Source organism: Struthio camelus, chromosome 22 (genome assembly GCF_040807025.1).
Source record: "Struthio camelus isolate bStrCam1 chromosome 22, bStrCam1.hap1, whole genome shotgun sequence".
NCBI lineage: Eukaryota > Metazoa > Chordata > Aves > Struthioniformes > Struthionidae > Struthio > Struthio camelus.
In genome coordinates this window covers 3060710-3076427 of record NC_090963.1, presented here as the reverse complement: position 1 = coordinate 3076427, position 15718 = coordinate 3060710, and the positions used below count along the sequence as shown (strand labels likewise).

Below are 15718 nucleotides of genomic sequence, written 5' to 3'. Positions count from 1 at the left end.
CCGGGACCTTCTCCCCCCCCCCCGCAGCCTGCTCATGAGCCCGCCTGGTGTGACCCCTGACCTCCAGGAGTGACCTCTGACCCCCAGGGTGACCCCTGACCCCCAGGGCCTGGCCAGAGCGCAGCAGCATCCCCCCGGGACACCCCTCGCACCCCTTCACCGGGACCGAAGCCTTCCTGGCTGCCCCACCAAAATGCCCAAAATGGGGGTCCGGCAGCAGCTGCTGCGGCGTCCCGGCGCAAGCCCACCGCGGCAGGGCCTTGTGCACGGGCTTGACTTGATCCATAAGCGCAACCGTGCTGGACAGCAGCGGGACTAACCCACGTGGCTTTCGGTGAAGCCACGTCCTGGGAGCGGGGAGCGGCGTTGGGCGCAGCCGGAGGCTGCACGCGGGGCCTGGCTGGCGCAGCGACGGAGCGTGAAGCGCCGCAAATGCCTCCCTGTTGCCGCTCTCGTTCATTTTTAGCGCCTTCGCTCATTTCGAGGATGTCCAGGGCAAACACTGTGGCTATTTGTTGTCTCAACAAGCAACTCCTCTCACCAGGGGAGATTACAATCGCATAACGCACAGCTGCATGCCCTGGCCAACACAGAGTACAAACGCTATTACTGTCCATCAGTACTGCGGTTCCTGCTGTGAGATAATGCAAGACCTTTTTTTTTTTTCTTCACTTGGTAATGAGAAGACAGATTGAAATGACAGTTTGAATTAAACAAATATACGTTGAATATTGCATCTGCTATTCCAGGCTTTTGTAGTACAAAATAGAGCTATAATTCTTAGTGAGGTTTGCTTTGGCACCATGCTAAAATCAAGTGGGATTGTATAAAATGTGTCATAAAGTGTGCCTTGTCAATACACAATTGCTTCTGTAATTCCTGTTGTATGCCCTGGCTCTACCCGATAAGATGAATGAAAGGCACTAAACTGTAGAGTAAACCTGGACCTGAGGCTTTTGCAAAGGGAAACATAAGAAAAGAGATGGGTGTCATCTAAGAGAAGGCAGGATGAGTTTTTATTTCATCTCTGCTTAATTATTTTCTGCAGGATCAGTTGCTGTTTTTAATGCAATTATTTTGTAATCGGTGGTGAAGACACCTGGCCTGGGCGGACAGTGCTACAGCTGCAACGGTCAGGCTGAGCTTGCATGGAGCCAGGATTTCACTTGTATATCCTGCCCAAAGCAAACATATGTCCAGCACAGGAGACAAACCCAGGCGGGAAGTCTGCCAGGAGGCAGGGGGCAAAATACGCCTGTTGCTCACAATGCAAAAACAGCCCTCTTCTGCTGCGACCTTACCTCTGCCCGGTTTCCCCGACCTGCCTGGTGCTTCCTGCCATTTCCACTAGCTGTCTGCAAATCCGAGGGACCTGCGGATACCAGGAGGGGTGGCAGTAACGCACTGGCCAAAACAAGACTCATCCACAGGGAGGGGGACTATAAGCGACCACAGACTCTGTGTGCAGGAGCTAGTTTTCCATCAGATTTCTGTGCGGTGTCCTCTCGGTCATGAGCTCTGTATCTGAGCAGCCAGAATACCTGAATCTGTACATTAAGTATATGGGGAATTATTCTCTATGATACTTCAGCTTTGCCTTCCCCGCTTTCCATGACGGCCTGAACATATGCAGCTTTCCAGCAGCTGCCCCTTTTAGTTTATTTTTCCTCTGAAGAAAAAAAAAAATACGCTTAAAAAACTAATAGCCTTCCCCCGGGAAGGCAGTGTAAGTGACAGGCCACATTCATCACTGGGCCAGTGCTAGCGAAAATGCATGGCACTACAAAGAGGGACAGATCTATCTAATAGATCCACAAACTGACAGTGGGCTCCACAAGAGGAGAAATATTTAATTGTGAGGAATGTACTGGCGCCAGTTTTGTCGTGCTCATGTCAGATGAGCATCGCGTTGCTACGTACCACTCTGCTTGCACACAAAACGCTACAGAGATTGGCTGTCTCACTGCAGCCAGTCTTCAACTTATTCCTGGGTTGTGCTAGCTGTTCTGTGGGAAAAGGGCTCCCTTACAGGAAATTTGGATATGCTTCTGAATCAGGGCATAAGCATTATTTAAAGAAACATTAAGGGGTTAGCTCTGCTGCTTGATTCAAGTATTGCAGAAGTAGATTTGCTGCTGTTAAGAGGCTGAGAACAGAAGAATAGCTATAGCCAGCCAGGCCAAAAGTCCCTTTTCTCTGGGTCCAGGAGCAGCGTAAGAACAGGTCCTTTCCTAGCCGTCATTTCCCCTGCTGTCACCAGGCAGGAGACTAACCACAGCTCTCCAGAAAGGGGGCTCCCGGCTGGACAACGGCAAGCCCAACCCTGGCCTCCCCGCAGGAATATGTGGGTTTGCTAAAGGACACCCCCGCCGGTGTCCCCAGCTACGAGTTGTGCCCCTCTCCAGCAGGAAAGCCTGCTGAGTTCATCACGTCTCCTAGATCTAGTTTTAATTGTGTAACGCCTAAGCTAGCCTGTGCGGTCCCTGTGGGACAGTACTGCCATGCGGCTCTTCAGCAGCACCTGGATGCCTCACACTTGGAGCTCTTGCTCCAAGCCTTGTTCTGCAGCCAGGTTCCTCTCCTCTAAGGAGACAGCTCATCACTGCAGGACTTACTGGCCTTTCATTTTAGCCAAAGACTTTTCCATCGATAAACCTCAGCTCAGTTTTCATCCATGACATGTCAGCTTAGACAGAAAAAAGACCCTTTGAGACTGATCCACACTGACCATTCAAATGGGAGTGAAACGCACATGGGAGATATTTGCATTTAAGCAAATCTCACACAAGCTATTGTGGAGACATCACTAAATTTGAGACAACATATTTCCATCGGGCTCAGCTGGTTATCAGCGGAGAATGAGCACTGACTTCACTCTGCTCCGGGAAGCCCATGACGGCCTTTCTCCAAAGTCCTGCAGAATCTGAGAGCTGGAATTAGTCAGCAGCGGCCAGAACGGAAATGGGTGAGTCCCAGCACCTTGACTTTCCAACATATAAAGATGTATCTTAATGGAAATATTGATGGTAAAGAGTAACTGTGGAAAGACTGTACCATGTTATCTGTGGGCTCACGTAAAATCAATTCAGAAAGCAGAATTGTCTAAAACCAACATATGGGATCTTAATAGCCCAATATTTTAACAATATCTATTAGCATGTTCAGCCTCCTCTAAACAGAATTCATATTCCTTCACAGAGTAATATTTTTCTGAAAGAGAGCTGAACCACAATGATGTGAAATACAATTCAATTTACTCGAAAAATATATAAAACCTGGCCTAAATTAGGAAATTAGCATTTCCTTCCCTGGTGCTGCCAATAGCAGGCTTATTTAGCATTTTAATAGCTCCGGATCAGATCCTGCAGAATGACTCACTGAAACCAACAGAGTCACTTACATGATGCCAGACTACTTAGCTAAACAAGGGGTCAGAGGACAGGGCTCTTATCTTGCTTACTTATGAAGATTTGAGCCTAGGCATAATTTATGGGCATATGAGCAAAGTAACTTCAACAGCAGCGTACCCATGCGTAAAAGTAAGGGTATGTGGAAGTGTTTGTCTAATGTCTTCAGACTGTTATGATGATGATAGGAAAACAGTACTGAAGAAGTGCAGAGCATCAGACGCTTGCTGGGAGGAATGATCGCAGAGGAGCAAGGGCAGTTAATAGAAGAGGCTGCAGTATCTGGGAATATCAGACTGCAGAATAAAAAAAATTCATCTCTTGTTCCAGCTGCGGTACCGTGACAACTTACTGGCAGGGGGGGCACAGCACAGAGCTTTAACTGGCTCTGATCCTCCTAAAACAATTGCCAGACTCCACTTCAAATCAGCCCTGAACGCTAGCTGAGAGGAAACCCGTTCGCTCCGCTCACCTACTGAACATCTCTGCTCATAGTTTTTCAGTGATGCTCTGACAGAAACAGCCCTGTTCTGAAAATCAAATATGAGAGTGTGTTCTTGGCTTGGGCCCCCCTCAGAAACTTATATCCAAAGCTAATCTTGGGAATTTAGGCACATTCCTCATATCAAGCCCCCATGTAGGTGCTGAGCTGAATCAAGGCCTGAATCCTCAGCTGGAGGCAGCTAGCAAGGCTGCCTGAGTTACCTTAGGTATTAAACCAGGATGGAGCGCTCTGTACCGCACCACCCGGTTCGCGCTCTCCCATCAAATTGCAGTGTTGTGTCCCTGAAGAAACGCTCAGGCAAAGCCACAAAGCTTCAGGTGCAGAAGCTGTCGCTGCTTCTACCAGTCACACCCAGACGCGCCGCCAGAGCGTCCGAACTCCGGGGTACCCAGGGCACCCTCTGCTTCCAACTGCTCTCAGTGAAAACAGCCCTGGGAAGGGATCATAGGAGGGAAACTCAGTGCCAGGGCCATGGAAGAGAGCCAGCCTCAGCGTACAGGCAGATTCTTCCGAATTGGAAGAGTTGATATCCATGCCTGGCCGCGCGCCGGCTTACCCAGAAATACTGGCTGGTCCGTACACAGACTCAATGTCCACTTCTGTTTTGACTATTTCAGTCATAAGCTTTTGGGGGCAGCGAGTGTCTCTTGCAGACTATTTGCCTTGTGCCCAATCTTGGCTGAAGTTTCTGGTCAGTATTCAAACACCAAACCCAAGCTGAAGTTGCCCAACAACTGCAGTCACTGTGGCCCACCAGAAGACATTTGGGGTAACCCCAAGCCAGCATCAACTTTCTGCATTGTTTATGCCTTCAACGCTTCCCTTTCTAAGCTCTCCGTGTGCATGTGCACCTGGGGATATAATGCCACCAGAATGAAAATGATGAATGGAACCAAATGCCACATCCTGAAAAGCAGAAGGGAAAATGATAAATCACAATTTTAGAGATCAAACACTTCAGCTGCAGTATAGCTGTCTCTGTTCCCTCAGAGGGAACATGGCTTCTTGTTTTCCAAGGGATTAGCTTCAAAGTTGAGTTCTTGTCTTAACATTTCAATGAGAGCCCTTCTGGACACTCCTCCCTGGCTCCACAGGTGTGAGCTCTCTGTGCAGGCACAGCCTGCTAGCCAGGATAAAAAGTTGCCCCTGGTATTGTACGCCGTACCTCTCTCTCTCAGTTGCACCAAAACACCTGTACCCACAGCAGATCTCACAAAGATTTACCCAGGCAGGGGAAGGGGACAGATGCACCAAAAGTCGCACAGACACGATGTGCAGGTTTTGCTGGCTTTCAGGGAGGCTGAGAAAACAGAAGCCAGGCCGGCCGCCGGCCTCCGGGTGACCTGGCTAAGACGCGGTACCCCTCTTTGTGCCTTATGGGCTTTGTTCCCCTTGCTAAAACAACAGAGCTCCCAAGAACCTGTCTGTACTTGCTGTGGATACCAAGCAGACTGAGCAGCCAACTCCTTTGCTTTTCCTGAGCTCTGCTCAGACCAAGTCACACGACGGTACTGTGGAGCCACTCTGGCTGCCTGGGGTATTTCTACCTTTGCTCCACAGAGATCAAATCTATCTCAGCTCAGGGAGCGATGTGCTGAACGCCAGCAGCTCCAGATAGGCAATGAGGAGCTAAACCGCAGAATCGTTGCAGAAAGCAGTAGGGGCCATAGGGTTAAATCCACCTTTGTTGACCCGAAGGGGAAACGTAGGATCGCCCCCCCCACCCCCAGCCCTCTTTGGCAAAACAAAAGCCAAAAACCATCATCCAGCCATGTGTGCCCCAGAGGGAACTGCATGGAAACCACCTGGTACCACAGTGCTGAACTACAGGGTAGGGCCACCTTGGTCTTTGTTCTCTGCAAATGAGCCCTGCTCGCTGTTGGGCTCCTAAGTGACAACTTAGCAGGACAGTATTTGTGTGCTTCCTTCCTACGCTCGTGTAAAGAGGCGATGAATTTGCTTCTTCCTTAACAACCTTTTCCACCTACCCTATGCTTTGGCTGATCTCCCCTAATGCTTGTTTCATTCCCTCAGTCCCTACAGATTTTGGCAAACGCGTGTACCAAGGAGTGCGAGTGAAACACACAGTCAAAGATCTTCTTGCTGAAAAACGATCCAGGCAGAGCAGTGGCTCCCGCTGCACTGTAAGTCCTTTGCTTTACCAGAAAAGTCATTTCATGCAATCTCTAGTTTAAAGAGCATTTTTGCTGAGTTCAGAGTGATGCCAACATTGGCAAGGAAAAGCACAAGTATTTCTAACACTAGTTTCTGCCTCAAAGATCACAGAGTGCTTTTTCACATCAGTGAGTCTCTCAGGGATTAAAGTCCTGAGAAATACAATTCTCAATAATTTCTTTAGCAAATCAGTGATGTTAAATTTCCCATTCCTTTCACAACCTGCACATGACACCTTTCCAAGTCAGCTTCCTTTACTGCTAGCTACATTTGAACAACTCAGTGTCATAAAAATAGATGTTCTTCCCTGAATGTTGCACTCCTTCCAGCTCCTCTCTGGCATACCAGAGTGCCAGGCGATATGCAGTGATGTTATGCTCTGGAAAGAGGCCAAGCATCAGTTTGTAAGAGCTGATTTCTTTTTAAAGTGATTCCATGGCAACAGAAAACGTAAGTCAAATTATGGTAAACTACCTTGCATCTAGTGAAGTACTAACCCGACACAGGCACCTGAGAAGCGATGCTGTCCCCAGAAGAGGACACAAAATTGCAGGTGCCAGCACAGGGCACTTGAAACCTTTGCCAAGCAGCAGCGCTTTGCCTCCTGGCTGGCTGGGAGCAATGGGGCCAGCGACCGATGAGGAGATGTGGTCAAGCTGCTGAAACTGTGTCCTGGAAGGAAAGAGTGGGAGCAGAGACCTGAGTTACCAGCAGCGGTAGAGACATTTTAGGAGATTTGATACTCTTTTCCCCCCAAGCCATTCACCTCAGGTTTTTTGCCTTCAGCAAAACAAACAAACAAACCTCCAAGGGACTTGGAACTATTTTTCTCACAGTTACGTTCACACGTTAATTTTACATGTCAAAAAGGGCAAAAAACCAGCATGGACATTACTGAACAAAACAAGATCAGTCCATGGATCTGTTCACAGCCCTCCACTGATGCAGAAAGGCAGGAGACCCCTTGAGCGAGGAGGGGCGCTCGGAAATGCATGCTCCCAGCAGGCAGGCCTTTTGGGAAGACTGTTCCGGGGAGCAGCAGGAGGAACTGCTGCGTTTGCACTTACTGAAAAACCAGATCCTCGTTAAGGACTACCATGCTTTACGGGCTCTCTTTTTGGAGGTGGCAGTTTTGCTGTTCAGCGCTGCAGTCGGTACGATCAAAAGCCCTAGGAACTGTAAAATGCTTGCTGCTTGCTTTATTGCCCTTTGCTTTGCGTTCCAAAGCTTAGCAGTTGTTTGTCTATCTAAAGAAAAATCAGCCCTATGGCTAATTCCTTATGACAGACTAAAAATTATAGGGCAGGGCAAACATCCGTATTTGCTCGGACATATGAAAAGAACAGCTGTAAGTGCAGCTCTGTTTATCCAACAGATAATATAATCCAGAATCAAAGCAAATGGGGCAGACAATTGAACACCACATTGTGTATTTATGATGCAGTGTAATTTAGTTGCATCTTTTGTTTGGACATGATCTTTGTGCCAAAATCAGTAAGCCTTCCCTGTTCAAGGGGAGATCTGTGGAGCAGATTTGTGCTGCTGAGGAAAGGCCATTACCTGTCAGAGGTGAGCTGATGGGCTCTTGACTGAGGCAGCAGAATAGCAACAGTTTAGCCAGGTCCTGCACTCCCCCAATGATAGGAAATCAATTTGTATTGTGGTGAAATCTGCAGTTTGTGCTTCTGAGGTCCCACCAACTGCAGGACAGAAGGGCTCAGCCCTAGGCTCTGGGCAGGGTCTGCCGTATTTCCTTCGGCTCACCCACCAGGTAAGAAGGAAGGAACCAGCTGTGGCCCTCTGCACGACAAAAGGATTGCCCTCTTTTCTCAGGTGGGGAACCTGGCAGGTACAAAGATGAAGCGCTATGGCCAGCAGCACCCAGAGGCCAGGGACAGTTAGGAGTCCCCAGGTCTCTGACTCTCTCATCTGACTCATTCAGCTGGCTTCTGTGGTCAGAAAACCAGTGTCATGCCCTGCCCAGACTAAGCTTTGCTTTTATTACTGTTTTTATTACTTCAGCTGCTATGCTGCACATCGGGTCCAAAGGGGAGATACGCTGAAGCCAGCGTATGGTCAAAGGACACCTCAGGTCCCCATTGGAGACCAGGGCCATAACGTTCACTGTTTTACCCTGGGTCCTCCCATCTCCTCCCCCGGGGCAGCCTGTTAGCTGAGTGACACTGCCGGGTTACCAAGGCAGTGGAGCAACGCAGCTCTCTGGAGTACCCCAGCCAGCGTCCCTGGCCAGTCGCACGCGAGGCAGGCTGGGACCAAGCTTCTCAGCAGCTGAGTGTGCCGTGGCCTCAAGTGATGCTAAACAGACACACTGATGTCTTGCAGAAGATCCAGCTCCCCCAGTCCCGCAGCGCTGAAAGGAAGTAATGCGGGGAGGAAATGGACTAATGGGCTTAAATTAAGCCGAGCCATTCACCCCCTGATAAGGAGCCAGGAGGCAATTGAAATGGAGGTTCCTATACACAGTTGCCTGCTATGTTGAAGGCCAGGGATAGGCTGCAGCAGCTCCTGGAGCAGTGACTGCAGACACAAACCGGCAGCAGGACACGATGGCCACGAGCAGAGAGAGGAGGTGGTGGGACAAGCCCTGAAACAGGAAAAGGGATTGCATAGATAACGCGCACACCGAGAGGGGTGTCTGCTGAGGCCAGATTTGCATATGGAGGCTGTAGCTTTGCAGGGCATCATGTGTTACCAGCTAGGATCCTCGCTGAGGTCTGTGGCTGAAACGGCCCGGTGGGAGACAGGTGCAGGCTCCAGCCCTGACCCCGCGGGGCAAACATGCATCTGCCCACGAGCCAAAGGGCTCCTTCCCGACACCTCCCATCGCTCCTGCAGCCCGTGCGACTTGTACCGTCTCCGGGCTCATTTTCATGGCGGCGCAGGGAGCAGCTGCAAACCCTCCTCAGCAGTAAAAGGAAGTCTTAGCACTGGCAAATTTAATTCAAATCTAAACCTCTAAATTTGGTTGCTTGCTATGGCAGGAACCTCCTGTTTGCACTATGCAAACTGGAAATAGCATGCCACCATCACTGGCCAGGGCAGCAGCCCAGCTGAGGTAAATTCAGCCGTGGGCACTGGATTTCTGCTTAATGGGTTTGGAGGACTGGAGACAGAGCTCAGGGAAACTCCACATACAGCTGCCTTTGCCATAGCGCCTTGTAAGGAATTAGCCACCTCAAGCACTCAGGGCTAATTCTCCCTTGCCTGGAGGCCAAGAGGAGATTATTATTATCAGTATTATCGTACCACGCAAACAGGAGCTAGAAACAACTGCCTCCCAAGCACAGCTCGCTCCTTCTGCTAGCAGGGGTGAGCCAAGCGGCTCTGCGGCAGCGAGCGCAGCGCGGCAGAGCTGGGTTCCAACACGGGCCATGCCGGATCGGGCTGAGTTTTGACCAGCCAAGTTCTTAGGTAAAAGCTTACTGAGATCTATCTCACTGACACCGAAATGACTGTTCAGCGTGATGGCTGCATTAAGGGACCCTGCAGTACAGGAGAAAGAAGCCAGTTATCTTGATATTTGTACTGTTATCAGCTCTGTCCAGGACCTTGGAAATCTCTTCTTAGCCTACATCTGCTAATACCTCAGAGGCCCCAGGCTTGAAATCTTGCAGTTAATCTCTTCATACTGATAGCACCAATACTCAAACAGCACGTCTGAATTATGCCAACACCTTCCCAAACTATGTGCTTAGAGAGCTGAATCACTTTGAAAAGACATTTTTCAATGTGTCTTTATCTATTGCAGGGCAGCGCCAGCATGCCGCAGTCGCCATGTGTCCAAATACCAGGTGAGGCTTTCCTCCACTGAGAAATACCTTATGTGCAGGTTGGGCCGTTGATGCCGTTCCTGTCTCTTCTCCTCCAAAGGGCACTCGCCTCCAAGTGAGCAAAGGAGCACAGGGACAGGGCCACCCATCCCAGGAAGCCCAGGAGGAAAGTCATTGAAAGAGTCAGCACAGAAACAGTGATAATAAAACAAAGCCCCCTCTGGTCTTGCACAAAATTCCCTGAAGAAGGGAGAGAAAATGAAAGCAGTTCCCACCTTTTGTGACGGAGGCGCCCCCCACTCCACTCCCCTCTCCTCTGCAGTCTTCCCTGGAGCTGAAAGGAGAAAGTACTAAATCAGGAGCTGACCTGGTTTGTTCCTTGACCTCTTGCGCAGGGACAGGGGAGAGAGGCTGGAACCGAGGCAGGTGGTTTTACACCCAATAACCTCATCCTTCCTCCGGGGGCTGGAGCAGAGCGAGAGGAAGAAGCAAAGGCTGGCAGAGCTAGCGCAGCCCACTGGCCTCGGCTTTGAGGCTTCCCAAAGTGCATTTGCTCTGCTGCAGAGGGAGGTGAGGTGCGGGCTCCAGGGCAGCCCGAGGTGGTAAAAACCCCGGGGCTGACATACCTGTTTTAGCACAGCATTGACCGCTGCCCTGAGAGATGCTAGGGTGCAAAGGGCTCTGCTTTACACTTGCGGAGGTGCGCACAGCCCCGTGGCTCCCCAGGTGCTCCCCTTACAGCTTTCCTGTAGCCACTCCTTTTTTCTGACCGCCGCCACAGGCTCACCTACCACGGCTGGTTACTACAGCGTCAGGAGACCCTTCACGGCCGAGCTGGATTTCCACAACACGAAGCAGTTTGTCAGCGATGTCTACTCACCCCCTCCGGGGTCCAAGCCCCTCTCATGCGACTCCTCCGCCGTCCAGGGCTACCCGGCGCTTCTGGACTCGTATCTCCCTGACCAATACGGGGATCACCACCGTACTGCTCCCTTCACGGCCGGTACCAGCTCCTTCTTCAGCCCTTCCTCGCTGCCCCCTCTCCTGCCGTCCTTCCCTAATGACACAGCACATTTCCTACTAGTGAGTGCGTCTACGCTTCTCGGTCCCCTGATGAAAGACCACCCAGTTTAAAGCTGAGGTTGAGCCGGGGGGACCCATCTGGGAGGAATATGGCGGTTACAGGAGCAGCCATGGCAGAGGACAGGGCAGGGCAGGCGGTTAACTATTTTTCTCTTTGTCCCCATCACCTTGCCCCCTCTTCCTGTTGGAGACCAGCTCTGAGACTAACAGCCTTCCCCGCTCCCCAAACCACCTAGTCCATTAAGCTCCCGCAGCGCGCGCCCCAGGGCAGAGCTGCCGGGCTCTGCGGGAGGAGGGCTGGTCCGTGCGACTGGGAGCCTGTTCCAGTCCTTGCCCACCAGTAACACCAGAGCTGTTTCCTTCAAACACTTTTAGCACCTTCTCCAGGGCAACAGAAACCCTTGTGAGCGCTCCCAGCTAGACTCCGGGGAGAGCTTGGCTGGGTGAGCCCTGAAGCTGAATGCATGCCATTACCTCCAGGATGAGCTTTTATTCTCAAGGGTTTCTTTGGCCTTCTTTCCCCCTTCGCTGCAGAGAGACCCCTGGGAACAGAGCTCTCCCGACAGCCTCGGCCAGTCCGACGGCGCGTGCTCCGACTCCCTCCAAGCGCTGCCTGCCGCTGCCAGCTGCCTTTCCTCCCACGAGACCGGAAGCGCTTCCCCATACAGAAGCTCAGGCTGGACCCCAGCCGTCCCCGGAGTCCAGTCTTACCCCCTACATCCTCTTGAAGAGGTCCACTACCCCCCCAGCTATGCTGCCACCTCACCCTACTCCTTTTCGCCATTTATGACTGCGGCAAATGAGCTCACTTCCAGGATGAGCCATCCCTCACCTGAGCAGTCCTCGGATACGCTGCCCCTTCACGACTCCTCTTCCTGGGCAAAGGAGGATGGAGGTCCCAGCTGGGGGACGTACGATGGCCGGAGAACTTACTGATGGCAGATAAGAGCTGGAGGAAAGGAAAAAAGGACCTGTATTGAAGCAAGAGTTACTTGTATGCTATTTCCCATTAGCTGGTCTTTCAAACAGAGGATGCTAGTAAAACCACAACGCTTTATGCTCTGTTTAGAAATACGGGCACTGGGTGAGCCATATCTAGCTTGTAGCGGTGCCTTCTAGCGCCTTGCGAAGGTCACTGCTCACAGTCCCACTGCAGGGCGGGTAAAATACAGAGCTTGAAATACATCTGCGCATTATTGGCCCTAGTCTACAAACGAGGATCACACAAACGCTCCCTCCCGGGTTTCCCTCCTGCCCTGAAGAAAACGCACAGTGGCCGTTCGCCCCCACTGTTACCTGCCCCCGGAGGAGCAGGTCTGGCCCAAGGTCCCAGCTCCCGGCCAGGGGCGCAGGGCGCGCGGGTGGGCGCCACCAGGCCCAGCGCAGCCCCGCAGGAGCCATGGCCCCCAGAGGTAGCTCTGCACACAGACGCCTACGCACGCGCACGCCTGCGCACCAGTCCTGCACAACCCTCGCCGGCGCGACCGCTCGCGCCTGCTGTGTCCATCCCTGCCTGGGGCTCCCCTTCGCCCTTCGCTGCCTGGAGAAGCAGCAGGAAAAGCCTCCCTGAGGAAGCCCAGGAGCTCTCCAGGGCCTGAGACCGCGGCAGGACAGGATGGTTTAAAGTCCTAAAACAGGCGGCAATATTAGGCAACGCTGATGGGAACTGCCAAACAGATCGGTCCAGGCTTTCTTCTGCACAACCCCCCCCTCTCTTTCATAGCAGTCCCACCTAGATGATCCCCTAGCACCCTCATCCTGCAACCTGCCTGCACCCCAGTGTGCGCTCAGCGGCCGCACAGGCCCCTTGTTCAGGCCACACGTGGCACCTAACGCGTCCTGGCTGTGTGCACACCCTCTGCACAGCCAGCGCTGGGGTGAGCGCTCCCGGAGATCCCTGTAGGTGCCCAGACAGCCCTGCCCCTGGCACAGACACCCCCTCACTTTGACTGCTCGTAGCACGGACGTGACTCAACAAACTGAAAGAGCCAAAGCACCAGCAGCCCTGGTGCAACCTGCCTGGTGCAGCCAGGGCATATCTGCACTGCCTCGGCTTCTGCACCCATAGTTGTGCACCTCCAAAATGCACACACACCCACACCGCCCCCCTCTTTGTGAGCCAGGGATGGGGGTCTGGGTCCTCTCTGACCGAGGGCTCATAGAAACGTGATTCACAGGCCCATGAGGGTCTCACAGCCCACAGCATGAAGGAGGGTGGAAGGGATGGGTGAAAACTGGTGTGACGAAGGTGGCAGCGAGGTGGCCGGTGTCTGCCTTTAGGTGGCACTGCGTACCCAGGGCAGCGCTGCCCGGCAGCGCCTGGGTGCATCAGCCGGGAGATGCTCAAGAGTCACAACCCAAGGGCCAGCTTTCCAGACCCTCCACAAAAAAAAAAATCCCCCCACATCCCTGCCCAGCCTCTGGGTCTTGCCCACACTTCCCCAGCGGGCATCCCCTCCCCGGAGCCCCCGGCCGGGCCAGAGTCCCCAGGCCACGGCCGGCCCGGAGCGCCTCTCTCCGGTCCCGGCTTGGCTCAGGTCCCTCCTGCCATTTCCTGGTTCCCCAGCCTTGTTCAGACCTGTTCAGAAACACAAACCCCCGCGGCTTTGTCTGCCCGAAATCCCACCTCCACCCCACGGACTGCTTCGGTCGGCTGCACCTTTCCACTCACTAGCCAGGTCCCGGAGCAACAAGGAAAGCTCAGCCCGGGCGAAGAGGCAGGAGCCAGGGCTCGTAGTGGGTGTGCTCGGTGCAGGTGCGCCTGGCTGCCTCCCGGCCGAACGCCAGAGCACCATGGCCTCCAAGCAAACAGGGGACGTGGCACATCCCGGGGTAGCAGCCACCCAGCCGGCGTGGCCCAGGGCTCCTGCAGAAAGAGCCACGTCCCAGCCGACGTCCGAGCTGCAGCCCTTGCCGCTGGCCGGGGTGCAGCAAGGCGCCCCAAATGGTCCCGTTCCCCCATACCCAGCCCCGGTGCCCCCAAACCCGAGGCCCGCGCAGGCACGCTGCCTTGTTTCATGGCACACTTAACCAGCCCCTCCAGGCCGAATCACCAGCCGTAGGTGACAGAGCAGCAAAGCAAGCTGCTCAGCAGCAGTGGCTGGCTCAACAGTACTTTCCCCGAGGGCCTTGCACGGATGAGGACTCCGGGGACAGTCCGTATTCCCGTCAAGCTTCAAGGGAGGAGCAGGGTTAGAAAGCTTTCGAGCTCTTTTGGCAGTGTTTGACCCCACTCTGCTGTCACCCAGCTCTTAACCAAGGCAGCGACTCTGTGAGCCCAGAAATGCTCCAAAACACAGGAGGTGCAGGAACCCCCTGAACCGTGCGACTTTGCGCTTCGTTAGGGATCACGAATCAGTCATGACGGAGTGCAGCAGCATGCATGCTCTGCTCTGCAGCGTCTGGTTGCAGAGGTGAACCTCACGCGGCTGCCCGGGGCGCCGGCTGCCCCGCACCGAGCCGGCAGCCTCGCCGGGCTCCCGCCTCGCGCCACGGATGGGAAGCAGCCAAAGCAGCGCAAGGGCTGCAGCTCCCACGCGACCTGGCGTCGGCAGCCCCGAGCGCTCCCGCAGCGGAAGGGCCTGCGGCTCCCCCGGCACAGCATCGCTCCTTTTTGCTGCGTTGCCGGCGGGGAAGGGCTGGTGGAGAGGACTCTGCTCCAGCAGGGCCTGGGCAGAGCGCTTCTGCAGAGCCGCCCTGAGCAAGGCTTGGCCTGCCAGGGGGAACTGAGGCACCTCTGGGCACCGAGGGGTCGCTGCTGAGACCGCTCCCAGCAGAAAGCACGTGAATTTGTTCAACTTAGAGAAAAGGAAAAGATTCATCTGCAACAGTAGCCAAAGGGAGCTGCTGGTAAATTATTAACAGCCTGGCCTGCATTCTGCCTCAACCCGGTGCACAGCAGAGACTGCAGTGCCTAGGGGAAAGTTAAAAAAACAAAGATGCATGCGTATTCTCTAGTGATGAAGGGGTGTCTAAAAAAATCGCATCCCGCCATACACTGAAGCCCCACCGCCTGCAGCACACAGGGTAGGCCGATGCTGAAAGACGTGAGCTGAGAGGGGCCGCTTTGTGGAGCAAGAGTAAACAGCCTGAATCAGGGGAAAACGCAAATAACCCCCAGTGTAAGGCCAGCATCTGAGGAAAGGGAAGAGATTACTGTGGAAAGAAAGGGGGTTTGGGCAGCCTCAGCTACCCTGGCGCCCAGGGTAGCCTCCCTGTTACGCCACGCCCACTCACAGCCATTTTGCTCCAAAAACCTTAAAAATAACCCTTAAAGTGTGAAAAATTCTGCAAAAAGCAGCTCGGTCCCTTGCAGAATCCTCTCTGCAAGTAGCAAATGAAATATGAGAGGGCTGGAGCCCAGCCTGTGCGGGTGAGGTGAAAATACTGAGCAGGTTCAGAGGCATCTGCTTCGTTTGGGGGAAGATGGCTAAAACCCTGAAAATGTCCCAAAAGCAAAGGGTGGGGCCGCTGGCCCCACCAAATCTTATTCCCCCAGACCCTCTGCTAGATGGGGATGTGCTCAGTTCCACAAAAAGATAGCCCATTTTGTGGAGCCTTTGAATATTCAAATTGAAAGTATCGCGCAATCATTGATTGTCAAATCATTGGTTTCTAGAGGTTTTAAATACTTGGCATTAGGAGAGAAAAACTCAAACTTATACCCGTAGGTATAAAGCAATAATATTGTCGGGCTCCACCTGGCAGTGCCACGAGGCCAGCAGCTCCCCTGCGCCCCCCACTTTCAAGCCCGCCGC

General features: G+C 53.2%; 1 protein-coding gene across 1 annotated transcript; it reads left to right on the top strand.

The window, feature by feature from the left end:
* The first annotated feature begins 2803 nt into the window (after positions 1–2803).
* POU2AF2 (POU class 2 homeobox associating factor 2) lies at positions 2804–11999 on the top strand. The gene is made up of 5 exons (XM_009670242.2): positions 2804–2965; positions 5947–6056; positions 9857–9899; positions 10660–10961; positions 11496–11999. Exons 1-5 carry the CDS (start codon positions 2962–2964, stop codon positions 11895–11897), a joined length of 861 nt encoding a protein of 286 aa, XP_009668537.2. The 5' UTR covers positions 2804–2961; the 3' UTR covers positions 11898–11999.
* The last annotated feature ends 3719 nt before the right edge of the window (positions 12000–15718 follow it).

What these genes read in the sequence shown, in the direction of transcription:
- POU2AF2 (XM_009670242.2), top strand. An exon ending in GCCATGTGTCCAAATACCAG is followed by an intron (nt 9,900 to 10,659) that starts GTGAGGCTTTCC and finishes CCGCCGCCACAG; the next exon opens with GCTCACCTACCACGGCTGGT. An exon ending in ACACAGCACATTTCCTACTA is followed by an intron (nt 10,962 to 11,495) that starts GTGAGTGCGTCT and finishes CCTTCGCTGCAG; the next exon opens with AGAGACCCCTGGGAACAGAG.